The 27,819-nt window shown below is 43.1% G+C and overlaps 1 protein-coding gene across 2 annotated transcripts in view; it reads right to left on the reverse strand.

The window, feature by feature from the left end:
* LOC141127143 (cilia- and flagella-associated protein 337-like) overlaps positions 1–27,819 on the reverse strand; it is a 238,643-nt gene that overhangs the window by 92,733 nt on the left and 118,091 nt on the right. For both annotated transcript variants that reach the window (XM_073613357.1, XM_073613358.1), the window contains exons 16-19: positions 12,366–12,468; positions 6,600–6,706; positions 4,452–4,531; positions 1,194–1,248 (exon numbers count right to left, since the gene is read on the reverse strand). In XM_073613357.1, coding sequence (XP_073469458.1) covers positions 1,194–1,248; positions 4,452–4,531; positions 6,600–6,706; positions 12,366–12,468 — 345 coding nt within the window. The remainder of the gene's footprint in view (positions 1–1,193; positions 1,249–4,451; positions 4,532–6,599; positions 6,707–12,365; positions 12,469–27,819) is intronic.

The raw sequence follows: 27,819 nt of genomic DNA on the forward strand, positions 1-27,819 counted from the left end.
CAGCAGGTTAGCTCCCCTGCGAGAAACCACGTAACTGTACGTGGGCTTGCGGGGTCCGGAAAGCAGGCGCACGCGTGCCTGCTGCACAGCGGGTGTGCCAATGCTCGCGGCCAAAGATCGCCGGCCAAGAGCGATCGTGTGCTGGAGACACAGAACAGGGACGAGTGTGTGTAAACACACACTTCCCTGTTCTGTTCTGACAGGTGTGACAGATCGTGTGTTCCTATTAGCTAGGAACCACGATCTGTTACTTCCTGTAGTTAGTCCCTCCCACTTCAGTAAGAATCACCTCCCAGGGAACACAGTTAACCCCTTCACCACCCCCTAGTGTTAACCCCTTCACTGCCATTGACATTTTTACAGTAATCAATGCATTTTTAATCACACTGATCGCTGTATTAATGCCAATGGTTCCAAAAATGTGTCAAAATTGTCTGATGTGCCCGCCATAATGTCGCAGTCACGATAAAAATCGCAGATCGCCGCCATTACTAGTAAAAAAAAAAAATAATAAAAATGCTATAAATCTATCCCCTATTTTGTAGACGCTATAACTTTTGCGCAAACCAATCAATATATGCTTATTGCGATTTTTTTACCAAAAATATGTAGAAGAATACATATCGGCCTAAACTGAGGAAAAAAATAGTTTTTTTTATATATTTTTGGGGGATATTTATTATAGCAAAAAGTAAAAAATAATGCGTTTTTTTCAAAATTGTCGCTCTTTCTGTCTATAGGGAAAAAAATAAAAACCGCAGAGGCCATCAAATACCACCAAAAGAAAGCTCTATTTGTGGGAAAAAAAGGACGTTAATTTTGTTTGGGTACAACGTCACACGACATCGCAATTGTCAGTTAAAGCGTTGCAGTGCCGAGTCGCAGGAAAATGCTCTGGTCAGGAAGGGGGTAAATTCTTCCGGGGCGAACTCAGATGGGGCTGACAACAGTGCTTAGGAATTTAGTCAATCAAATGCAGTGTTGCCACCAGCCTACTACACTACATGACATTAGGAGCTTCTGAATTTCTGTCACGTTTAGTATTTTTCAGTAATTTCAGCATTTATAAAAGAGACGAAACATGGGGAACTATGTATGTATTAAAGAGCTGTCTTGAAGGAGGCAAAAGGCAAAACAAATAAAAGTAGTATATCCATACTGTAGTATACACAGTTGTAAATAAATGATCTTACTTGTTTCTATTTATTTCTATATATGTGCAGTCACAGATCTCATCAGACTTGTTTGCTGAAAAAGATTAAAGGGATATTAAATCAGATCGCAATGACATCAACACAAGTTTACATTGCCTCTATTAATTCCAACTGACTCTTCACATGCCCTCTCACATATAGAAGCTGCACCCAGATGTGAATCCCTGTGTATGTTCCCCCTGTTCCCCCTAAAGAGTACCAGTGTATCAATGGTAAAGAAAGCTGCATAAGGGGTTACGGACAGCAAACACTTGGTTTTTCTGTTGGTGAATTGTGATAATATCATGTTTAAAGACTAAATCTGGGCAACTAAAAAATAATCCTCTGCAGTGGGGCTGTGCCTGCACTGCTCATCTTGGTCTAGGGCAGGGGTCTTCAAACTGCGGCCGGGGGCCCGGATACAGCCCTTTGCTTGCCTTTATCCTGCCCTTGGGGCACTTTTCTATCCACTGATAAAAAGGCACTATTCCTTCCACTGACACCAATAATGGGGCAATATTTATGCTACTGAGATTAACAATGGGGCACTATTTCTCCCATTGACGCCAACAATGGAGCATTAATTCTCCCACTAACACCAACAATGAGGACCTCTTCCTCCCACTGACACCAATGATGGGGTACTATCCCTTCCACTGACACCAATGATGGGGCACTCTTCCTCCCACTGACACCAATGATAGGGTACTATCCCTTCCACTGACACCAATGATGGGGCACTATTTCTCCTACTGACACCAATGATGGGGCACTGATTCTCCCACTGACACCAATGATATAGCACTATTCCTCCCACTGACACCAATGATGGGGCACTATTCCTCCCACCGACACCAATGATGGGGCACTTTCCTCCCACTGGCATCAATGATGGGGCACTGATTCTCCCACTGACACCAATGATAGGACACTATTCCTCCCACCGACACCAATGTTGGGGCACTATTCCTCCCACTGACACCAACAATGGGGCACTATTCCTCCCACTAACACCAAAGATGGGGCACTATTCCTCCCACTGACACCAGCAATAGGGCACTGTTCTTCCCCCTAATACCAAAGATGCATTGTTTAATCCCACTAACACCAGGATCATTTTTACTCCCAATGGCCACAGTCCAGCCCCCGTAAAGTCTGGAGGACAGTAAACTGGCCCTTTGTTTGGAAAGTTTGGAGACCCGTGGTCTAGGGGAACAAGAAAAGATTTACTTACCCGATCCTCCACTCCTCCCAGCAGCTAGACTTCTTCTCCATTCTGCAGCAGTCTAGGGTCCTGATATCATCAAGACCAAAGCAGCATCTATAGCCCAGTATTGGACATGATAACATTTAGGGACAGTCCACTGCTGGAGCATGGGGAGTGCCATCTGCCAGGGAAGCTGAGAATCAAGTAAGTACAATACTGTCTGTTCTCTTCCCTAGACAAAGCAAGCTAGGAAACCCTTGCAGTGTGGGCGCAGTTAGGCTTTTCAAGTCCGGTGTAGTCCTCTATGCATGTCACTACAGCAGATCTAGCTGATTAGCTTGTGAAAGATTTAGGTGTTTGAAGATTAACTGTTGTTTAAAATCAAAGAATATCTTGCAACTCTTCCACAATCTAACTTCAATACAACATTCACATGCAAATATCCGGTTGGCGTTGAAAGCAGGAAATTATACAATGGACAGCACACAGTGCTGTTCACACTATAAAAACATGAAGCGTTAGCATATCATTGTGTCGAATTGCTTCAAATTTAAAGCCTCATGTCGAGTCTGGAGCCGTTCGAAGCCTTTCAAAGCCTTCCATTCAAGTCTATGGGGGTTATTTACGAAAGGCAAATCCACTTTGCTCTGCAAGTGCACTTGGAAGTGCAGTAGCTCTGAATCTAAGGGGTAGATCTGAAATGAGGGGAAGCTCTGCTGATTTTATCATCCAATCATGTGCAAGCTAAAATGCTGTTTTTTATTTTCCTTGCATGTTCCCCTCAGATCTACAGCGACTTTACTTCCAAGTGCACTTACAGTGCAAAGTGGATTTTCCTTTAGTAAATAACCCCCTATGGGTCTATGGTAACGTGCCGCAACCGCACCGGCATGCAATTGCGGCATGTTTGCAGTGCGGTTGCGGCACATTAGTACATTATGTCCAGTGTGAGTTTTAGCTGGTTATTAAAGTGGTAGTAAACCCCACTTGGTCATTTTTACCTACAGGTAAGCCTATAATAAGGCTTACCTGTAGGTAAAATTAATATCTCCTAAACCTGCACTGTTTAGGAGATATTCACCCTGCATGCAGCCATTGACATCACTGGCGCATGCGCTCTGAAGGCCCAGCATGTCAATCACGGAAAAGCTTCTTCACAGTAAGAGCTGTGAAAATGTGGAATAGACTCCCCAAGAGCTGTTTTTTTTGCCTGCCTCTGGATCAACTGTGGTTATAGGATTGTATATATATATATATATATATAGGACTATACATGTGTGCGTGTATGTATGTATGTATTTATGTGTGTGTGTATATATATATATATATATATATATATATATATATATATATATATATATATATATATATATAATTTTTTTTTTTCCTTTTATTGGTTGAACTGGATGTACTTGTGTCTTTTTTAGCCAGACTATGTAACATATGTGATTGGCTGGAGCACGCAAACCCAGAAAAAAGACTGGGGGAATATGTCAGCCTTCTCAGCGGTGACAGTACAGTGGAGAACTTTGTTCCAAGGTGAGTATTTCATAGTATGCTAGTATGCGATGCATACTAACACATTATGCCATTGCCTTGCAGGTGTTTATTTATTTTTTTACTTCTGCAATTTACAATCGCTTAAAAGAGTGGGCCGGGAAGCCGACTGCTGGCATTAGAAAACCAGGGAGAAAACGGCGTGGGGTCCCCCCCAATCCATACCAGACACACTAAAATGTTTTGCCCTTTCCACACCAAAGTACCTTGTCCCCATTGTGACAGGGACAAGGGACTCATGACCCTGGCCAGTGGTTGAGGGGGTGGAGGGGGTATACATTGTACCCCTACTCATTCACCAAAAAAGTGTCAAAAAGAAATAAAAACACAGACAGTTTTTGACAATTCCTTTATTAGAAAAACAAATGTTCCTTTCTAAAAAGAACAAATACCTTCATATTTAAAGAATAATTTACACAATATGTGGTGACAGACATTTTACCACATGGTAAAACATCTGTCACTGTAGGGACATACAGGAAGCAATTGTTTACCTCTTCTCAGGGTGTGCAGGCACTGTCCGTTATTGTAATTCCACACTTTTAGACAGCCATCCCTTGCTCCAGTGATCAACCTAGTAAATGCAAAATGTTTATTAGACAGTATATAACTAATGCTCAATTTTTGATTGATCCACTCACTTTATGAAATTTGTTCATGCGAGATGAAATTCTGTCATCATGTTGAATAAAGACTCTTGTTGTAACATTTATGGCTACCATTTGTTAACATATTTACCATTGTTTGGCACTTAAATTCTGTTTTGATTACAAGGAATTTTGAGCAGAGTGGCTTTGATGTCAGCGGTGTGACATTGCAGTATTTTGGTATCTTTAGTTTCATGTATTAAAATTACAAATATTAAAGTGATCGTAAAAGATAACATTTTATGGAAAAAATAACAAACATGTTATACTTACCTGCTCTGTGCAATGCTTTAGCACAGGGCAGCCCCGATTCTCCTAATCTCAGGTCCCCCGTCAGTACTCCTGGCTCCTCCCCCCGCTAAGTGTCCCCATAGTAAGTCGTCTTCTAGGGGGGCATTTGTGCGTTCTTTCTCCCGATCCTGCTCTGTGTGTCCATTAGACATGCGCCTTGGCCCCACCCCACACTCCCTCCTCACAGCAGCAGGAGCCAATGGTTCCTGTGTCTGAGCCAGTGAGGAGAGAGAGAGAGCCGAGAGAGCCTCTGCTCTCATGCACATTTCTGGATTGAGATCAGGCTCAGGTAAAAATATTGGGGTGGGGGGGGAAGCTGCTTGCAGAAGGTGTTCTACCCTAATGCAGAGAATGCATTAAAGTATAACTAAAAGCAAAACATTTTTTATTTTTTTTGTTTAGGATAGAGTGATCAGAACACCTGCCAGTTTTTATTGCTGTCTGTGCCCCTGTTAGGGAGATTCACCCTCTCTATTTGTCCTGTTTACCATTATCATTGAAGGTGAATGTAAAAGAAAATCCCAAATTTTGGGTCCTCCCCAGAGAACTAATAGGGGGGAAATCTTACAAATGGGGCACTAGTTCTGGTGACCTGGAGGTCCCCAGGGAATTTCCTTTATTTGCAGGGATTTCCTCTCACTTTGGCTATTTGGCTATGGGATAGGAAGTGAAGAGAAATCTCTGCAATGGGACAGAGATAGGAAAAAAAAAATCTGTCAGGGGTTATAACCCTTACTCTATCCAAAATAAAAAATAAAGTTTTGCCTATAGTTCTACTTTAAGGTAAAAAAAACTTCTGTCTTTATAATCACTTTAAGGCTTATGGCTCAATAAAATCAATTGAAAACAATGCAATGTATTCAGTGTTCTGTAAAAATGAACAAGGAATTCAGTAATTGAAGTGTAATTTTAATGCTTTGAATGACAGCTATAACATGCCAAAAACCCTTAAAGCAAAAGTGCAAAGTTTCTCAAAGATTTATGCTTTAGACTAGATTTACACTAGTAGTCGCTCTGAAAAGCAATCAAGGGTTTGCTAGCAGTTGCAGCATGCCCCCATTGACCTGAATAGTCAAACGTCGAGATGTTTTGGGGACTTAACTCCTTGTTTTTACTGCCCCCCGGCAGCCCGAGCGAATGGAGCAGGGGTAGGCAAGCATGGAAAAGTGGAGAACAGCCTGAACAACATGATAGAGATCAAGAACATCTGACTACAGTGTCCTTTTTTGTTAGGGAGATAACCTAGGGAAGCCCTGTGCAAAAGTAAGGAAGGTTTGAGGAATTCAAAGGTCAGTAGTAAGTATCACAATGTTTAGAGGTCACTAGAATGTAACGGAGAATGTAGGGGTCAGGAGTAACAAAGGAAGAGTGCGGGGGTCAGGAGTAAGCAACACGGAGCCCAGAATTCAGTAGTATGTAACGCAGAGTGCAGGGGTCAGGAGTAAGTAATCTTGAGGTCAGTAGTATGTAAGGCACAGTGCAGGGGTCAGGAGTAAGTACTATTGAGGTCAGTAGTATGTAATGCACAGTGCAGGGGTCAGGAGTAAGTAAAGCAGATTACGGGGGAGGGGGGATCGAGGCAGGAGTAATTAACGCAGAGTTCAGAGGTCAGTAGTATGTAAGGCAAAGTGCAGTGGTCAGGAGTATATAACATAAAGTTCAACGGTCAGGAGTAACGCAGAGTTCAGTGTTCCTGTAACATACCTTCTTCCACTTGGGTCAAAGGTCATACATGTGATACCAGCATCTCCATGAGCATCATTAAATTCAAAAGCTTGTTTCCCAGTCTCAAAATCCCAAATTCGAACTACCTGCAAAAAAAGCAAAAATCAGTTTCCATACACAATGCCATTGCTAAACAGTCCATCTAAACCAGGGAAATCCAAATTCTTCAAACAAAGGGCCAGTTTAATGTCCTTCAGACCTTAGGAGGGCCAGATTGTGGCCAGTGGGGGTAGAAAATGCCCGGGCCCAGAATCAGTGAGAATAAACACAGCCTCAGTGTTGGTGGTCAGTAGGAGAGGGAGTAGTCCCCCATCATTGGTATTAGGTTCTGCTTAGTGCTGCTGTGCTGCAGATGCCATGTCTAACTAAAGGATCTTCCATAAGACTGAAGATATCTACTCGGGAGGTCTTTTACCCATATATGACCTGACTCACTATCTGAGAGGGTGTCCTGACCAGCTGGCTTCTTCTCAGATCCTCATAGCCTTCTATTAGCATCTATAAGCATCTATCAATTTTCTTATACAGTAATGCCTCAGTTTGCGAGTAACGTGGTATACAAGCGTTTTGAAAGACGAGCAACATTTTTTTAAAAGTTTTCACTTGATATGTGAGCGCTGACTTGATATACTTACAGTACAATTCATGTAGTAAACCTGCTGGTGTGTGCAGTACTGCATGTGGCAAGAGGTCCGCAGGCGCTGGTGGCTCCCAGTGCTTCGTGGAGAACTCGGAGATGCTCGGAGACACTCCTAGCTGGGTTGGGCGGGCGTAATGTGCGTCGGAGCACCCAAAAGTGTCAACAGTTCCCAAGTGTGTCTGCTAGTGTCTCTGGACATCTGAGTTCTCCAGGAAGCGCTGGGAGCCACCAGCACCTCTAGCCACATACAGTACTGCATACACCAGCAGTGCTCGCAATCCAAGGTACTACTGTACTACACCAATGTCAATTAAGCTTCTCGTTTTATGGCCTTGATGGCAGACCTCAGCAGGTGAGCCCCTGTGGCATTCGCCTCCCTCTATGCTGGTGACTTAAGAAACTATTCCTGGTTTTATATGCAGCGGTTGATATCCTTTCATATATCTCCATTGTTAGGCAGTGTTTTCCTGCTACAGACACCTCTGAAGAAGAATCCTCGAAATGTGTCAGATGTCTTCATCTATATCCCTTTGGGACTGCTCCCCGATAATCACTGTTCTCTCATTTCATTTCTGTAATACATATATATATATATATATATATATATATATATATATATATATATATATATATATATATGTATTTATAGTGTACACCCCTCACATTTTTGTAACTATTTTATTATATCTTTTCATGTGACAACACTGAAGAAATGACACTTTGCTACAATGTAAAGTAGTGAGTGTACAGCTTGTATAACAGTGTAAATTTGCTGTCCCCTCAAAATAACTCAACACACAGCCATTAATGTCTAAACCACAGGCAACAAAAGTGAGTACACCCCTAAGTGGAAATGTCCAAACTGGGCCCAAACTGTCAATATTTTGTGAAGCCACCATTATTTTCCAGCACTGCCCACACCCTCTTGGCCATGGAGTTCAGAGCTTCACAGGCTGCCACTTCCTCTTCCACTCCTCCATGTCGACATTACGGAGCTGGTGGAAGTTAGAGATCTTGTGCTCCTCTACCTTCCGTTTGAGGATGCCCGACAGATGCTCAATAGGGTTTAGGTCTGGAGACATGCTTGGCCAGTAAATCCCCTTTACCCTCAGCTTCTTTAGCAAGGCAGTGGTCATCTTGGAGGTGTGTTTGGGGTCGTTATGTTGGAATACTGTCCTGTGGCCCAGTCTCTGAAGGGAGGGGATCATGCTCTGCTTCAGTATGTCACAGTACACACTTGTCTTTGTACTCCTCACCTGGTTGCTGGCACACACGCTTGACACCATCTGAACCAAATAAGTTTATCTTGGTCTAATCAGACCACAGGACATGGTTCCAATAATCAATGTCCTTAGTCTGCTTGTCTTCAGCAAACTGTTTGTGGGCTTTCTTGTGCATCATCTTTAGAAGAGGCTTCCTTCTGGGACGACAGCCATGCAGACCAATTTGATGCAGTGTGTATGGTCTGAGCACTGACAGGCTGACCCCCCACCCCTTTAACCTCTGCAGCAATGCTGGCAGCACTCATTTCCCAAAGCCAACCTCTGGATAAGACGCTGAGCATGTGCACTCAACTCCTTTGGTCGACCATGGCGAGGCCTGTTCTGAGTGGAACCTGTCCTGTTAAACAACTGTATGGTCTTGGCCATCATGCTGCAGCTCAGTTTCAAGGTCTTGGCAATCTTCTTATAGCCTAGGCCAGCTTTATGTAGAGCAACAATTCTTTTTTTCAGATCCTCAGAGAGTTCTTTGCTATGAGGGGCCTTGTTGAACTTCCAGCGACCAGTATGAGAGTGAGAGCGATAACACCAAATTTAACGCACCTGCTCCCCATTCACACCTGAGACCTTGTAACATTAACAAGTCACATGACACACAAACGGCTAATTGGGCCCAATTTGGACATTTTCACTTAGGGGTGTACTCACTTTTGTTGCCAGCGGTTTAGACAATAATGGCTATAGGTTGAGTTATTTTGAGGGGACAGCAAATTTACACTGTTATACAAGCTGTACACTCACTACTTTACATTGTAGCAAAGTGTAATTTCTTCAGTGTTGTCACATGAAAAGATATAATAAAATATTCACAAAAATATGAGGGGTGTACTCGCTTTTGTGTGAGATACGGTATATATATATATATATATATATATATATATATATATATATATATATATATATTAATGTACACACATCACCCCATATTGACAGAAAAACAGAATCGTTGACATTTTTGCAGATTTATTAAAAAAGAAAAACTGAAATATCACATGGTCCTAAGTATTCAGACCCTTTGCTCAGTATTTAGTAGAAGCACTCTTTTGATCTAATACAGCCATAAGACTTTTTGGGAATGATGCAACAAGTTTTTCACACCTGGATTTGGGGATCCTCTGCCATTCCTCCTTGCAGATCCTCTCCAGTTCTGTCAGGTTGGATGGTAAACGTTGGTGGACAGCCATTTTTAGGTCTCTCCAGAGATGCTTAATTGGGTTTAAGTCAGGGCTCTGGGTGGGCCATTCAAGAACAGTCACAGAGTTGTTGTGAAGCCACTCCTTTGTTATTTTAGCTGTGTGCTTAGGGTCATTGTCTTGTTGGAAGGTAGACCTTCGGCCCAGTCTGAGGTCCTGAGCACTCGTCCAGGATATCCCTGTACTTGGCCGCATTCATCTTTCCCTCGATTGCAAGCAGTCTTCCTGTCCCTGCAGCTGTAAAACACCCCCACAGCATAATGCTGCCACCACCATGCTTCACTGTTGGGACTGTATTGAACAGGTGATGAGCAGTGCCTGGTTTTCTCCACACATACCGCTTAGAATTAAGGCCAAAAAGTTCTATCTTGGTCTCATCAGACCAGAGAATCTTATTTCTCACCATCTTGGAGTCCTTCAGGTGTTTTTTAGCAAACTCCATGCGGGCTTTCATGTGTCTTGCACTGAGGAGAGGCTTCCGTCGGGCCACTCTGCCATAAAGCCACGACTGGTGGAGGGCTGCAGTGATGGTTGACTTTCTACAACTTTCTCCCATCTCCCGACTGCATCTCTGGAGCGCAGCCACAGTGATCTTTGGGTTCTTCCTTATAACAGGTGAAAGTGAGCACTGAGCCCAACACAGTTATAGACTGACAACCAGTAAAGGAAATATGAGGGGTATATTAAAGATAGGGATTAAAATAAATTTAAAAACAATTCCAATGATAAATGAGGATGGATGAACATGGGTCGATCAGTGAAAAATTATAGATTTTATAATGTCCATATAAGCTGGAAAATGTCCATAATAATTGTAAAATACTGACCACGTTAGAAGGCTGCCCTGATAAGAGAAAAGAAGTAGTCCTCTGGGTGCTGTAACATAAGAACACAAGGCGCCACTCTAAGTGCAGAATGCCATAAAATTTATTTAACAAATAAGGAAAGGTGGTACCCACAAAAGTACATGTTAAAAAGCATGTTAGTAATGTTGCTGCAGTGTCCTTAGCAGTTCCTGATCCGGTCTGAGTGGTGCTGGTCTCCGGTGGACAGGCTCGGTGGTGGATGCCGTCGCTTCCTGCCGCTGGAACGTAGGCGTTCCAGCGGCAGGAAGCAACGGCATCCACCGCCGAGCCTGTCCACCGGACACCAGCACCACTCAGACCGGATCAGGAACTGCTAAGGACACTGCAGAAACATTACTAACATGCTTTTTAACATGTACTTTTGTGAGTACCACCTTTCCTTATTTGTTAAATAAATTTTATGGCATTCTGCACTTAGAGTGGCGCCTTGTGTTCTTATGTTTGGGTTCTTCCTTACCTCTCTCACCAAGGCTCTTCTCCCCCGATAACTCAGTTTGGCTGGACGACCAGCTCTAGGAAGGGTTCTGGTTGTCCCAAACGTCTTCCATTTAAGGATTATAGTGTCCACTGTGCTCTTAGGAACCTTAAGTGCAGCAAAAATTTTTTTTTGTAACCTTGGCCAGATCTGTGCCTTGCCACAATTCTGTCTCTGAACTCTTCAGGCAGTTCCTTTGACCTCATGATTCTCATTTAATCTGACATGCACTGTGAGCTGTAAGGACTTATATAGACAGGTGTGTGGCTTTCCTAATCAAGTCCAATCAGTATAATCAAACACAGCTGGACTCAAATGAAGGCGTAGAACCATCTCAAGGATGATCAGAAGAAATGGACAGCACCTGAGTTAAATATATGAGTGTCACAGCAAAGGGTCTGAATACTTAGGACCATGTGATATTTCAGTTTTTCTTTTTTAATAAATCTGCAAAAATGTCAACAATTCTGAGTTTTTCTGTTAATATGGGGTGCTGTGTATACATTAATGTGGGAAAAAAATTAACTTAATTGATTTTAGCAAATGGCTGCAATATAAGAAAGAGTGAAAAAGTTAAGGGGGTCTGAATACTTTCCGTCCCCACTGTATATATATATATATATATATATATATATATATATATATATATATATATATATATATCTGATCAATGTGTATTCTAGGATGCTTTTTAACTTTTTTGTACCAATAAATGACCAAAACCTTTTAATACTCCTGTTAATACTGTTAACCTGTTAATACTCTTTAGTTTGAGCCTTCATAGTCCTATTCCCAAGAAGGGTATTTGTTCTATTTATGTATTTAAGGGATGACGGCACACAGCAATATTTGGCCAGATTTATATACTATATCAGACTTTAAGGGGGCTGGATTGTGGCTAGTGGGGGTAGACAAAGCCCCGGGCCCAGTGTCAGTGAGAATAAGCACAGCCTCAGTGTTGGTGGTCAGTAGGAGGGAGAGTAGTGCCTCATCATTGGTATTAGGGGGAGGATTAGTACTCCATCATTTTTATCAGTGGAAGAAATAGTGCCCCATTGTTGGCGTTAGTGGAAGGAATAGTGCCTCATATCATTGGGAGGAATAATGCCCCAAGGGCCAGATAAAGCTCCATCCGGCCCTTGGGCCGCAGTTTGGAGACCCGTGATCTAATTAAACATTGCTATTCTGTAATAATTTATTGTCATTGTATAACCCATGATCCTGACTTACAGCCTTAAAAATAAAAGACAATATTAGCAACTGAATTTCAGCTCCTCTAAAAAGCACTTACTGATCCCTCTGAGCAGGTTACCACTTGCCGGAAGGCTTTGTTGTATTTGCAGCAGAGAACTGGCTCTTTATGAGAAGTATCCAGGTGCGGCTGTGCTATGGATCTAGCCCAGTAAAGAAAAGGACTGTTAGCACAATCTACAAAGCACTAATCAAAATACATTTCTCTCTATATTCTACTCATATTGAACAAAAAATTGATTTTTTTGAAGATGAAAACATCTCTTTGGAACACAATAAAGTGAATATATCTTTCTAAAACATCTTTCTAGAACATGACTCTCAGGAGGAAAACACGTTTTTTTTCCTTCTTGTGCTGCGTACATACGATCAGACATTCCGACAACGAAATCCTGGGATTTATTTCCGACCAATGTTGGCTGAAACTGGTCTTGCATACACACAGAGCACAAATGTTGTCGGAAATTCCGATCGTGTGTACGCGGCATAAGAATTAGTCACTGTTGTCTACTGCTCCCAAAGAGATTTAATTGCAATCTAATCTGTTCAAAGCGTCTTGGGGGACGGCCATGTTGTCTATGGTCTTCCTAAAGTATGAACTTGCACTTCTTGCGCTCTACACACATTGCTAATGTTTATACACCAGATGGAAACAATGAAAGAATGAGATTATTTTACCTACTACATTTAAAAGGGGAGGGAAGCTTTCTGTTTCTTGTGGATCTGAGCAAAGATACAGGTGTGAAATAATGCACTGCTTTCCAACCGATGAATCCACTTGCCTGTGTTTGTGTCGTTCTGGCCCGGCCGGCAGAACTAAAAGTGAAGTTGCCTTTTGAAGCTTTTGGATTAGTACAACAGCCTGAAAATGAGCAATTTTAGATGGAGAAGACAGCAAAGGCAGCCTTAATATTTTCTCAGTAGAGGTTTTCTTTTATTATGTTCCTCCAGGCAACCAAGCTGTACCTATAGACCACCTAGAATGCCCACCATTCTGACATCAGGCAGCAATGTCTGAGACTAACCCCATCTGTCTGTGTCAGTGTGATATAGTACAGGGGGTCCCCAGGTTACAAACAAGTTAGGGACTGTAGGTTTGTTCTTAAGTTGAATCTGTTTGTAAGTTGGAACAGGTACATTATTTAAGTGTAGCCCCAGCCCAGCCAAAAAAACTATTTTTAAGCTTTTTGGATAGCATAGGGAAGGATTAACACCCCTGTGACATTTGTTTTGCTGTCTGTGCACCTCTTCAGAAGATTTCACCTCACTTTCTGTCCCAATGACAATTGGATTTAGAAAATTTTGGGTTGTTGTGGAAACAAGCCTTGGTGATAAAGCATCAGTGGAGATACCTTTTCCCCATAATAGCTCTTACAGGAGTGAATTTCCCTTCCTAGGGGTAGATTTCCTCTCACTTCCTGAGTCGTTTGTAAGTCGGATGTTTGTAACTAGGGGACCCCCTGTACATGCACATGATGTCCTTTCTTGTAGTGCTCTCAGCCTGCTTTCATAAAATAGATTGCTTTCTGTAAAGTTAGTGTACACCAAATAATGGCATTTTAGTTTTGTGTTGACTTATCCTTTGAAAGTGCTTTTAGGCACGAGTCTCATAAGTTTATCTGAAAATCTCATAAATGGCAATCCGATGAAAAGACATGTTTGGAAACATACAGGATGTTCTTTTCACTAATCCAGGTTTTATTTACCACGGCCATATGAAAGCATCGAACGAAAAGCTTGTGCAGTGTAGAAGGAAATGACTCATTGTAAACCCACTTAGTGTGGGCAATCTTCTTTATAGTGCGTTCCCATGCTGTGTATTTTCTGTGCTCTGATCATTCATTTACTTGTGAGGGGAAGCAGGAAAAATGTATCCCAATGCTGTATTAGATGTACTTAGTGGGACTTTGAAAGGGATGTTTTCAGTATAAATGTCAGAATTTAGCAAAAGTGGATGAGACTGGTCTACTGGAAAACAGATATGGGAATGCAGATTAGTAAGACAGATAAGAACTTGTTTCTTGAGTGCAAAATCTATTATGATAGTTAATTATAAGGAACAGTCATTAATGTAAATAGCAAGCTGTGCACACTGCACAGGACATCAGAATATCATGTACAGAAGATATATTTCAATATATGCAAATCTTTTAGAAGTGTACTGAGCAGGTGCAAGCACAAAATTTATAACTGATGATTGGTACAAATGACAAAAATTATTAAGGGATAGCATGCAAAGCAGTGCTAATTTTATAGACGAAAATATTTTCATCAACTAAATTAACACTACTTTATTAGACTAGAACAATTCAGATGACTAAAATACAACTAAAACTAAAATAGCATTTTAGTCAAAAAACTAGGTCAAAATGAACACTGCACTACCACATAAGAATAAGTAGGGGACATCCACTAAGCTGCTGAAAGAAAAAAAAAATAAGAAAAAGTCTTTTCTTATTTTTTTCGCTCAATATTTAATGTTGGTAATTTTATTCAGGTAAAATGTACAATGGAATTACAGCCAATAGCATTTACAGTTTTTTTTTTTATATTTTAAAGTTGCACTTCTGTTTGTCAAAAAGCAATATTTTTGTTTACAGTAATACCTTGGATTACGAGCATAATTCGCTCCAGAAGCGTGCTTGTAATCCAAAGCATGCATATATCAAAGTGAGTTTCCCCATAGGAATCAATGGAAACTCAGATAATTTATTCCAGTGTCACTGCTAGTGTATGCAGTACCGCATGTGGCCAGAGGTGGGGGGGGAGCCGGGAACGAAGTGTTTCTGAGCGTCACCGCCCCCGCACCTCTGGCCACATGCGGTACTGCACACCCCAGAGGCTTGAATCCTCCTCGTGATGCGAGACCACGCTCGCAAATCAAGTCAGGGTTTAAAAAAAAGAAAAACAGCTTGTATTACGAAACGCTCATAAGCCGCATTACTCACAATCTGAAGTCTTACTGTATTTATGAAACTTGGCTTTATTTATAAAGACGTTATATATATCACAGCAGCTAAATATTTGTCTTTATGTTCAAACCTTAGTACCATAAATCATAACATGTTGTTAGATTTTTACTCCAGGAGTATATAAGGAGTTTGAGAAATGCCTAAATAATGCATTACATTGTAACTAAACTCATTCAATTTTTGTCGACTAAAATGTACTGGAGATTTTAGTCAACTAAAATACAACTAAAACTAAAACAATTCAGATGACTAAAATACGACTAAAACTAAATTGGCATTTTAGTCAAAGGACTAGGACTAAAACAAAATCGAAATTTTATGTCAAAATATAGATAGGGTTGCAGGCACCATTTCTGAAAGCTTAATTATAAAATCGAAATAAAATGGCAGTGGAGCCACGGATCGCACATAGACATTTAAAACGCACATCAAGCACTTTCTTCTTAATATAGAGATAAGATCTTATCTTGATTGCTCACACATGTACTGATGGACAGTATCTCTACTGATCCAGCTATTAACTTCCCTACACAGATTCACAGAGGAAAGCTCTATTGTGCGTCCATTCTGAGTTCTTATTTTAACTGAAGCCCCGATGAAGGGGGGCATTTTCATGACCCTTGAAATGTGTTGGCTGTTTTTTTAGAATAAGCAGTAAATTAATTTAGACTCTTTTATCCCCTGGTCTAGTGTTCCTTCTATTAGTGAAGGCTCTTACAATTCAAAGGACCACCATAACATCCTCTGTACCGCACTGAGCTAAAGTTAAACTACACTGGATTCAACCTTTGCGTCTCCTTGCAGAGTTAAACTGCTTGAGGATCTTGTCATGTCAGCAGGCTACCATACTGTCCATACACTGGGTCTCATGAGGTATGTCTTTTTCATATAGCAGCATTTTTACCACTTGCTGACTGCTACAATGCCGATATACGTTGGCACAATGGCAGCGGTGGGCAAATGGGCGTACCTGTACGTCCCCTTTAAGAGCTGGGGATAGCAGGCGCGCGTGCGCCCGCCGCGTACACCGTGACCATGCCCATGGGACTGGCGGACTCGATGTCCGCCGATCTCCCGGCGATCGTGTCACGAAGCCTCAGAACAGGGAAGTGCCTATGTAAACAAGGCATTTCCCCGTTCTGCCTTGTGTCATGACAGAGATCACTGCTCGGGAGCAGTGATCTCTGTCATGTGACTTGAAGCCCATCCCCCCACAGTTAGAATCACTCCCTAGGGCACACTTAACCCCTTCATCGCCCCCTAGTGGTTAACCCCTTCACTGCCAGTGTCATTTACACAGTAACCAATGCATTTGTATAGCACTGATTGCTGTATATATGACAATGGTCCCAAAATAGTGTCAAAAGTGTCCGATGTGTCCGCCATGTCGCAGTCCCGATAAAAATCGCAGATCGCCGCCATTACTAATAAAAAAAATTTACAAATAAAAATGCCATAAAACTATCCACTATTTTGTAGACGCTATAACTTTTGTGCGAACCAATATATGCTTATTGCGATTTTTTTTACCAAAAATATGTAAAAGAATACATATCAGCCTAAACTGAGGAAAAACATTTTTTTTATATATTTTTGGGGGATATTTATTATAGCAAAAAGTAAAAAATATTGTGTTTATTTCAAAAATGTTGCTTTTTTTGTTTATAGTGCAAAAAATAAAAACCGCAGAGGTGATCAAATACCACCAAAAGTAAGCTCTATTTGTGGGAAAAAAAGAATGTCAATTTTGTTTGGGCGCAATGTCGCACGACCGCGCAATTGTCAGTTAAAGCGACGCAGTGCCGAATCGCAAAAAATGTTCTGGTCAGGAAGGGGGTAAATATCAAAGTAAGTAATATCAAGTCAGATTTGACAGAAAAGTATTGATTAGGCAAACAAAATGTAGTTTTGCTTTGATCAACATCCTAAATGATTAAGTAATAAGTGTTAAACATATGTTATAGCACTCAGCACAACCGATAATTATAAATGGACACAAAGCAGGACGTCTGCATCTAAATTCAGGCAGAAGTAGAGATGGGACATAATTATCATGGTAATAGAGAATAAAGTACTGTCCTGGGAGCTTCACAAAAACATCAACCAGGAAATAGTTCCTCACAGTCACCTTCAAACCCTTGGGCAGTAGATCAGAGAACTATGAAGTATGGCAAGCAATGTTTACAAGTTGCCCTTCTGGTCAGATTATACTGTATGATGGACTACTCCCAGAAGGGTGAGAAGAAGACTGCAGATCCAGCAGAAGCTTGAAACATGGCATGAATTGTGTATAGTCTAAGTAAAGAAGGTGGGGGGATGCCTAGAAGTATTCCCCTAAAGATCAGCTAGTGACATTAAAGTCACATCAATACCTCTAACATAAGGTGAGATGGTAAAGTAATAGTATAGTAAAGGTTGTCCTTGTCACTCCCCTGCATCACCGACATGGTCATTTCTTCCACTCTTCCCCATGATATAATCTGCAGTCACACTGGCAGAAATTGTACTGGCCATGTCCTCACATGCCTGGCATTGCCTCACCAACACTCATATCTTTTAGTCCCTACCCTTTCCTATCAGCCCCTGCACTCTTCTGCATCACTTCTACCCCTCGTTCTAGATTGTCCTGATTAGGTGGCCAGTTCAGTCCTTTGGTGATCTAAATATTTCTCATTCATACTACAGTAAATCTGTACATGTCATTTTTACAATTGCTTTTTAAAGCGGAACTAAACTCTCTGAATCGACGATAACTATTTTTAATACTTATGCTACTAGCATTAGTAAAGAGATAGGAAGGTAAATTATATTTACTTGTTCAAACAAGTAAATATAATAAATGATGTCATATATCCCAGGAGTCTTCATGGGCATTTTTTTTTTTCATCTGAATGGGGGAGTTCTCAGCTAAGCACACCCTCCAGTCTACATGCCTGAGCTAAGGGTAGATGGATTCCAGGAAGTACATGCTACATGAATCATCTGCCCTTACTCAAGATGGCTGTGGCTAGAAATGCTAGGGCTGCTTCTGGTCCTCTCCCCTCTCACACCTTCCTCTTATCTTCTCTCTCCTATGTTTCTCTAGCCCGCAGGCTAGGTCCTGCTGGGCTCGGACACATGATGAGAAACAGCTTACGAATATATATTGTCTTACTTTATTTCCATATCGAAAAGTTATGTTTTATATTTTTTTTCTCACCGCAAATGTTATATAAAGTTTAGCAACTGTATCTGCAAACTAATGGAACTTAGCGTTTCACCATACCATTAGTATTCGTTGATTCCATAAGATTGCAACTGAACTTTTAGGATCTTGTGCAAATCGTAGTGTCTCAGACTATTATTTTTGAAATCTGTAGTCTACGCAAACATGTAATCATGCCCTTCATTGTCTTTAAGTATTATTTTGTTGATTTATATGTCCAATAAAACCCTTTGTACAAGAAATGCTAGGGCAGTGCTTTTCAAAATGATTTCTCAACAAAATAAAGCATGGAGACATGAATGGATGGGTGAGTTTGCTTTGAATATTATAAATGAATTACAGTGCCTTGAAAAAGTATTCATACCCCCTGAAATTTTCCACATTTTGTCATGTTACAACAAAAAAAGTAAATGTATTTTATTGGGATTTTATGTGATAGACCAAAACAAAGTGGCACATAATTGGGAAGTTGAAGGAAAATGTTAAATGTTTTCTAATTTTTACAAATAAATATCTGAAAAGTGTGGCGTGCATTTGTATTCAGCCCCCTTTACTCTGATACCCCTAACTAAAATCTAGTGGAACCAATTGCCTTCAGAAGTCATCTAATTAGTAAATAGATACCACCTGTAATTTAATCTCAGTATAAATACAGATGTTCTGTGAAGCCCTCAGAGGTTTGTTAGAGAACCTTAGTGAACAAACATCATCATGGAGGCCAAGAAACACACCAGACAGGTCAGGGAAAAAGTTGTGAAGAAGTTTAAAGCAGGGTTAGGTTATAAAAAAATATCCAAAGCTTTGAACATCTCACAGAGCACTGTTCAATCCATCATCCGAAAATGGAGAGAGTATGGCACAACTGCAAACCTACCAAGACATGGCCGTCCACCTAAACTGACAGACCAGGCAAGGAGAGCATTAATCAGATTAGCAGCCAAGAGGCCCATGGTAATTCTGGAGGTGCTGCAGAGATCCACAGCTCAGGTGGGAGAATCTGTCCACAGGACAACTATTAGTCGTGCACTCCACAAATCTGGCCTTTGTGAGAAGAGTGGCAAGAAGAAAGCCATTGTTGAAAGAAAGCCATAAGAAGTCCCGTTTGCAGTTTGCGAGAAGCCATGTGGGGGACACAGCAAATATGTGGAAGAAGGTGCTCTGGTCAGAGGAGACGGAAATTGAACTTTTCGGCCTAAAAGCAAAACGTTATCTGTGGCAGAAAACTAACACTGCACATCACCCTGAACACACCATCCCCACTGTGAAACATGGTGGTGGCAGCATCATGTTGTGGGGATGCTTTCCTTCAGCAGAGACAGGGAAACTGGTCAGAGTTAATGGGAAGATGGATGGAGCCAAATACAGGGCAATCTTAGAAGAAAACCTGTTAGAGTCTACAAAAGACTTGACACTGGTGTGGAGGTTCACCTTCCAGATGGACAACCACCCTAAACATAAAGCCAAAGCTGCAATGGAATGGTTTATATCAAAGCACAATCATGTGTTAGAATGGCCCAGTCAAAGCCCAGACCTAAATCCAATTGAGAATCTGTGGCAAGACTTGAAAATTGTTGTCCATCCAATCTGACAGAGCGTGAGCTATTTTGCAAAGAAGAATGGGCAAAAATGTCACACTCTAGACGTGCAAAGGTGGTAGAGACATCCCCAAAAAGACTTGCAGCTGTTATTGCAGTAAAGGTAGTTCTACAAAGTATTAACTCGGGGGCTGAATACAAATGCACGCCACACTTTTCAGGTATTTATTTGAAAAAAAATGTAAAACCATTTATCATTTTCCTTCCACTTCACAATTATGTGCCACTTTGTGTTGGTCTATCACATAAAATCCCAATAAAATACATTTATGTTTTTGGTTGTAACATGACAAAATGTGGAAAATTTCAAGAGGTGTGAATACTTTTTCAAGGCACTGTAATTAGTGTTTTCAGATACAGTTTAGTTCTGCTTTTTAAAGAAAAATTGTCTAGGTAACTCCAGTGCAAATGACAATGTGCTGGGATTAATTCACATAAGACCCGATGGTTTAGTCTGTAGAGGAACAGCTTTGAAAATGTACACTTTGGAGAATAATTCCCCAAGGCCTCAAAATCTGGGAACAAATGTCAGTTTTGCCTGCTGCTGTCCACCCCAAACTCAGTAGCTTATTCTGCCTAGAAGCAACTTTAAAGCCATGAGGTTGCAAGTTCACATCCCTGTGGTTTTTCCTAGTTGTTACCAGCTGGTTAGCACCAATACTGTACATATGTCAATTTGCTTGCAGGTAGCAACCGCATGCTCAGTGGCTTTTTTTTAAGAGAAATAGACTTCGAAGTGTATGGTTGAGTTCAGTTCCCTAAAGGATTTGTCATTATGGTCTGTGTACTTAACTAAAAATATTGTTTGCTTGCTGGTACTAACTATAGACCTAAGCCTTGTACACACGATCAGAAAATCGTACGAAAAATAACGCGTTTGAAACGATCATACAAAAATTGAGTCATTAGTACAGAGCTTTCGAAAGCCGATCTCGACAGTTCATCTGCTATTATCAGATCAGACATGCACAAAATTTTTTTTGTACGATCCCAGATCGGACGATTTTTGTTTAATCAGTACAGTTGTCATTCGAAAATGCAATACAAGTACACTACAACACATGACATCACTTCCGAATTTTTATTCTGTCGTACGAGAATTTTTGTGACTTCAGTAAACTCTTTAGGTTCGATCTGAGATCAGCATGGAAAAAAAAAAACGGATGATCATTCACAAGATAATTTCATCATGTGTACCAGGTATTAGCGACAACTTCTGCAAAGAAGCTCTAAAATTCTGAGGTCCCGGCTTTAAAAACTTGCTGTTTTTCATCATTAGGTGGGAAACTCAAACCCACATGTTTTGGCACAAGTACAATGCAGTGGCGGCCTGTCCATACGGGGCACATGGATGCCGCCCCCCCATCCATGCGTCCGGCCCCCTAATCTACATGTGGGGCCCCGGACGCCTGGATTCCAATCTGGTTTTTTTTTTTTAAGCACGTGATTAGTGCCAGAGGCTCTAATAGGGTTCAAATAAGGGTGAGCACTGAGCCCCGAGCCCATCCAGCTGTGTGACAATAGCGAATGAATATTCAATATTGTCACACTGATTCTCCTCCTAGCCAATCAGGAAACGGATTGTGAGACCCGTTTCCTGATTGGCTGAAAGCAGAAGCGTTCCAATTGGCCTAGGAGGAGGAGGGAGGAGACGCCATGATGCAGAGAAGAAGAAGCAAGGCGAAGCTGCTGTCCATTGACCGCACCATAGATTGGGTAAGTGCCAGGCTGGGAACCGTCCGACCGACCAGACTTGGTTGTGGGAGGGGGGGTGTCTGGCTGTGGATACACTGTTTGCCGCCCCCCGCCAGAAATATACCACCAGCCGCCACTGGTTGAATGGATATCACTGTAAGCGTTGAAACACTCTTAGAAGTAGGGTTGTCCCGATACCGATACTAGTATCGGTATCGGCACCAATACCAAGCATTTGCCCAAGTACTTGTAATCAGGCAAATGCTCCCGATGCTTCCACCGATACCTTGACTGTCAGCGGTGATCGGTGCGTGGGGGAGTTACAAGCTTCTCCCCCCGCGGCTTTCAGCTGCTTTAGTGACATACAGCGGTGATCGGTGCTTGTAACTCCCCCACACACGATCACCGCTGACTGTCACCTCATCCCCCTTAGTCCCCCTCCATTCCTCTGTCCCCCTCTGCTGTCCTGCTCCGTTGCTCTGTCCCCCAAAGTTCCTCTGTCCCCCTCCGCTGTCCTGCTCCGTTGCTTTGTCCCCCTCCGTTCCTCTGTCCCCCTTCGCTGTCCTGCTCCGTTGCTTTGTCCCCCTCCGTTCCTCTGTCCCCCTCCGCTGTCCTGCTCCGTTGCTTTGTCCCCCTCCGTTCCTCTGTCCCCCTCCACTGTCCTGCTCCGTTGCTTTGTCCCCCTCCGTTCCTCTGACCCCCTCCGCTGTCCTCCTTCTTTGCTCTGTCCCCCTCCGTTGCTCTGTCCCCCTCCGCTGTCCCCATCCGTTCCGGCTTCCCGCTGTCCCCCTCTCTCTTCCTCTGTCCCCTCCGTTCTGCTGTCTCTCTGCTGTGTGAATGGACAGAGTCAGCTGACTCTGTCTATTCACATAACTGAAACATTGTAATCACCTGTGATTACGATGTGTCAGTTTATGAATGGAGAGGAACCGCTGTCTTCTCTCCATTCATTGTCAGTGCAGCTGAGGCTGCAGAGAAAGGGACTGGGGAATCTCTATCCTCTGTCTCTTTCTCTGTCTCAAAGGGGAGATATCAGAGGTCTGTTAAGACCCCTGATATCTCACCAAAGCCCCCCAACAGGGCTGATTAAAAAAAAAAACACACATAGTGCAATAAAGAATAAAAAAAAATTAAATTGTAAAAAATAATAAATGTAAATGAAAAAAAACAAAACACACACACACCGTTCACTCCCCCCCCCCCCCAAAAAAAAAACAAAAAAAAAAAACACTGTCACGTGACATTAAAAAAAAGTATCGGTAATCGGTATCGGCGAGTACTTGAAAAAAAGTATCGGTACTTGTACTCGGTCCTAAAAAAGTGGTATCGGGACAACCCTACTTAGAAGTGTAAAAAATATTAAAAAAACGAAAAGATAACATCTACTGTAGCTGTACAGGTATAGGAGTCTATAGCTGAGACACCACCATCTCAAATATAGGGTTTGATTTACCAACACTGGAGTGTGCAAAATCTGGTGCAGCTCTGCATAGAAACCAATCATCTTCCAGGTTTTTTTTGTCAAACCTTAATTGAACAAGCTGAAGTTAGAAGCTGCACTAGATTTTGCACTCTCCAGTTTTTGTAAATCAACCCTATACTGTGGATTTAAAAGTACTGTAGCCTAGGTTCACTTGTCCCGTATCTGCATGCTATACCCTCTCTCTGCTTTTCTCTCTCCACTTCTTCCCTTGCATTGTGGGCATTTAGTGCCAATATTAGCTCCCCATTCTCTGAGTATTTCACCTCTATTTCACGGTTTCTCTTTTGCAGCATTTTGCCCTCTCTCCACTTCTATCCGCAGACCCAATAACTCTCCTCTCCCCCAAGAGATATCTCTCTCTTATCTCTTACTAATGGTCCCCTTGTACAGTTTAATTTGCTTATATGCTTCCCCCACCTGTATATTCCTCCATCTTCTCTCTAGTCTGTGCAGCTCATTCTTCACCTGCAAAGTCCTATGACCTATCTCCTCTTTCTAGACCCATCCTTATGGTCCACCAAGATGTCAGCACTACCACACCCCTTCAGTTGCTTACCATGCCCCATTGCACGCAATTCTTGCTTGATTGTAAATACATGTGCAAACTTTGATTCATATGTTCTTCCAACCCACCCTTATAACAATTGTCTGTGCCATGCATTCTTCAATTGTTAATTAAAGGGCATAATTCACCTATTCACACAAATTGCAAACGTATTCATAACACCCTCCCCAACCCTCTGATCCCCACTGCATTTACCTTACATGATTCCCATCTTCTGAGGCACTCTCCAACTAATATACAAGTCTGTCTCTTTAAAACTTCACAGAACAACACATGAGTCTGTATAGAAGCATATCGCTCCCAATTATGAGTGCTCGTTTAGAACTAGCTTAACTTATATTGTGGACATTGAGGATTAATTGTGCCACAGTGGCTTTAACTACAGAGGTCAGTAAATGGCTTATTTTAAAGTGGCTGTAAACCCTTATGCCCTGTACACACGGTCAGACATTGATCGGACATTCTGACAACAAAATCCATGGATTTTTTCCAATGGATGTTGGCTCAAACTTGTCTTGCATACACACAGTCGCACAAAGTTGTCCGAAAATCCGATCGTTCTGAACGCGGTGACGTAAAACACGTACATTAGGACTATAAACGGGGCAGTAGCCAATAGCTTTCGTCTCTTAACTTATTCTGAGCATGCGTGGAACTTTGTGCGTCGGATTTGTGTACACACGATCAGAATTTAACCAATCGGATTTTGTTGTCGGAAAATTTTATAGCAAGCTCTCAAACTTTGTGTGTCGGAAATTCCAACGGAAAAAGTCCAATGGAGCCCAGACAACACAATCCGATCGCACTATTTCCGTCGGAAAATCCAACCGTGTGTACAGGGCCTAACAAACCACTTTTCACTACAGGTAAGCCTATAATAAGGCTTACCTGTAGCTACCGTGGATATCTCCTAAACCTGCACGGTTTAGGAGATATCCCCTGTATCAGAATGTACCAACATCATCGGCACATGCGCACTGAAGCAATGGCTCGTTCGTGCCGTTGCTTCAGCTGACATTACAACATCATCGCGGCTCTGGCCAATCACAGCACCGGGGACCACAATACCCGGAAATAACTCCGGGAGACATGTCGCTGGGCAGAGCAGTGCGCCGGGACCGCTGCGGGGGCTTTGATCTAAGGTGAGTATTTCATAATGAACTAGTATGCTATGCATACTAGCTCATTATGCCTTTGTCTTGCATGTTTTTTTTTGTGGGTTTACTTTAAAGCTTATTTACTATTTGCTAAGAATAGGTATATATTTTATATCAGTATATACTGCATTTATCGGCGTATAACACACACTTTTTTCCACTTAAAATCAGGGAAAAGTCAATGGTGCGTGTTATACGACGATCTCCGCTGATTGTGAGTGGAGCAGAGCGAGGGCCGCCGACATACACAAAGCCGAGTGTACTCGGCTAGTCTCGGCTCCGCTCAGAGTCACGCCCAGTCCCGCCATTGGACCTGTGTTATGTCCATCATAAGGGCGGGACTGGGCGGGACTGCGAGAGAAGCAGAGACTAGTACAGTACACTCGGCTTTGTGTATGTCGGCGACGCTCGCTCCCCTCCGCTCACAGTCAGCGGAAATTGGCGCCAATTTTAAATTCCTGCAATGAGGCTGCAATGACACAAAGCTGCAAAGACGACACAAGGCTGCAGATGGACACTGGGCAAGGCTGCAGATGGACACTGATAAGGCTGCATTGATGGGCATTTAAATGTAAGGTTTTTTCCTTAAACTTCCCTCCTAAAAGTTTTTTTCCTTAAAATTCCCTCCTAAACTTGGGGTGCGTGTTATACGCCGATAAATGCGATATTTGCTAAGAATATGTATATATTTTAAAGCAGTATATATTTTAGTGGGTTTTCTTTAAAGCTTATTTACTATTTGCTAAGAATACGTATATATTTTAAAGCAGAACTAAAGTATACTGTGTGGTGTGGGCTCTTGCTTTAAAGTGGATGTAAACCCTTATGCCGCATACACACGGTCGGACTTTCTAGAAAGCTAGGTCCGACGTACTTGCCGCCAGACTTCCGGCGGACTACCGCCGGACTTTCTGAACGGCCGGACTTGCCTACACACGGCCGGACTTTCCGGAATCCGGTCTTCCCGACGGACTTCCGCCGGACTTTCAGAATGAACGGACTTTCCCACACACGGACAAGTCCGTTCATTTTGAACGTGACTTGGGTACCACGGGACTAGAAAAGGAATTCAATCTCACCGCTTTTTTTGGCGAGATTGAAACCTTGCGAGCCCCGTCGCAGGCCCTTAGGTCTGGTATGGAACTTTAAGGGGAACCCCCTACGCCGAAAAACCGGCGTGGGGGTCCCCCCAAAATCCATACCAGACCCCGATCCGAGCACGCAGCCCGGCCGGTCAGGAAAGGGGGTGGGGACGAACGAGCGCCCCCCCCCCCTCCTGAACCGTACCAGGCCGCATGCCCTCAACATGGGGGGGTGCTTTGGGGGAGGGGGCGCCTTGCGGTGCCCCCCCACCACAAAGCACCTTGTCCCCATGTTGATGAGGACAAGGGCCTCTTCCCGACAACCCTGGCCGTTGGTTGTCGGGGTCTGCGGGTGGGGGGCTTATCGGAATCCGGGAGCCCCCTATAATAAGAGGGCCCCCAGATCCCGGCCCCCCCACCCTATGTGAATGAGTATGGGGTACATGGTACCCCTACCCATTCACCTAGGTAAAAAGTGTCAATAATAAAACACAACACAGGTTTTTAAAATAATTTATTAAACAGCTCCGGGGGGGGGGGTCTTCTTCCGTCTTCGGGGGTCCCTCTGGTTCATCTTCTCCCGGCGTCCGGTTGGTTCTTCTCCGCTCTCCGGCCTCTTCTCCCGGTGTCCCAGGTCTTCGGCCGGCCCCTCCGCTGTCTTCAGGTAGCTCTATTGCCAGCGGAGGTCCGGACTTCTGGGCTTCTTGGCTTCTTGGCTTCTTGTGTTCTCTTCTCTTCTCTTCCCCCAGATGTTGACACGACGCTGTCTCCGGCTGGTCTGGTCTCTGAGGGCTGCGTTGTGACTTATATAGGCGGAGACCCCGCCCCCATATGATGTCACAGTCCCTGGGCATGCTGGGACTGTGACGTTTTAGGGGGCGTGGTCGACCACATGGCCAGGGACAACCAACGGCCAGGGTTGTCGGGAAGAGGCCCTTGTCCTCATCAACATGGGGACAAGGTGCTTTGTGGTGGGGGGGCACCGCAAGGCGCCCCCTCCCCCAAAGCACCCCCCCATGTTGAGGGCATGCGGCCTGGTACGGTTCAGGAGGGGGGGGGCGCTCGTTCGTCCCCACCCCCTTTCCTGACCGGCCGGGCTGCGTGCTCGGATCGGGGTCTGGTATGGATTTTGGGGGGACCCCCACGCCGGTTTTTCGGCGTAGGGGGTTCTCCTTAAAGTTCCATACCAGACCTAAGGGCCTGGGATGCCCCCCGCGCTCGCCGCAATGGGAAAATTAGTTTTTCCTATTGCAGCGAGCGCGAGATGCAGTAACCTGCTCCTCCGTCGTATCTGGTCCTTCGGACTAGCATACAGACGAACGAGCTTTCCGTCAGGAACTGAGTCCGGCGGAGGTACGACGTAAAGATTTGAAGCAGGCTTCAAATCTAAAGTACGTCGGATTTCCGCCCGAAACGGTCCGTCGGAAGTCCGATGGAGACCACACACGGTCGGATTGTCCGCCGGACTTGGTCCGGCGGCGTCCGTCGGACTTTTGCAGGTGAAAAGTCCGACCGTGTGTACGCGGCATTACATATACCCAGCGAAATGAATAGCCTCAGATGATACACAGAGCTAAAGCAAATGCTCCTACATAAGTTTTACTTGTACATCTGCTGTCTTCCCCTTTGTACATCCTTTGAAAAGTGCAGATTGTGTTAAAAATCTTTCTTCATCTTTCAGCAGTACATAGGGGTGGGTGGGGAGACTGGACTTACACTGTGTGAGAGCTGATTGGAGGA

Source organism: Aquarana catesbeiana, linkage group LG02 (assembly GCF_042186555.1).
Source record: "Aquarana catesbeiana isolate 2022-GZ linkage group LG02, ASM4218655v1, whole genome shotgun sequence".
Classification (NCBI taxonomy): domain Eukaryota; kingdom Metazoa; phylum Chordata; class Amphibia; order Anura; family Ranidae; genus Aquarana; species Aquarana catesbeiana.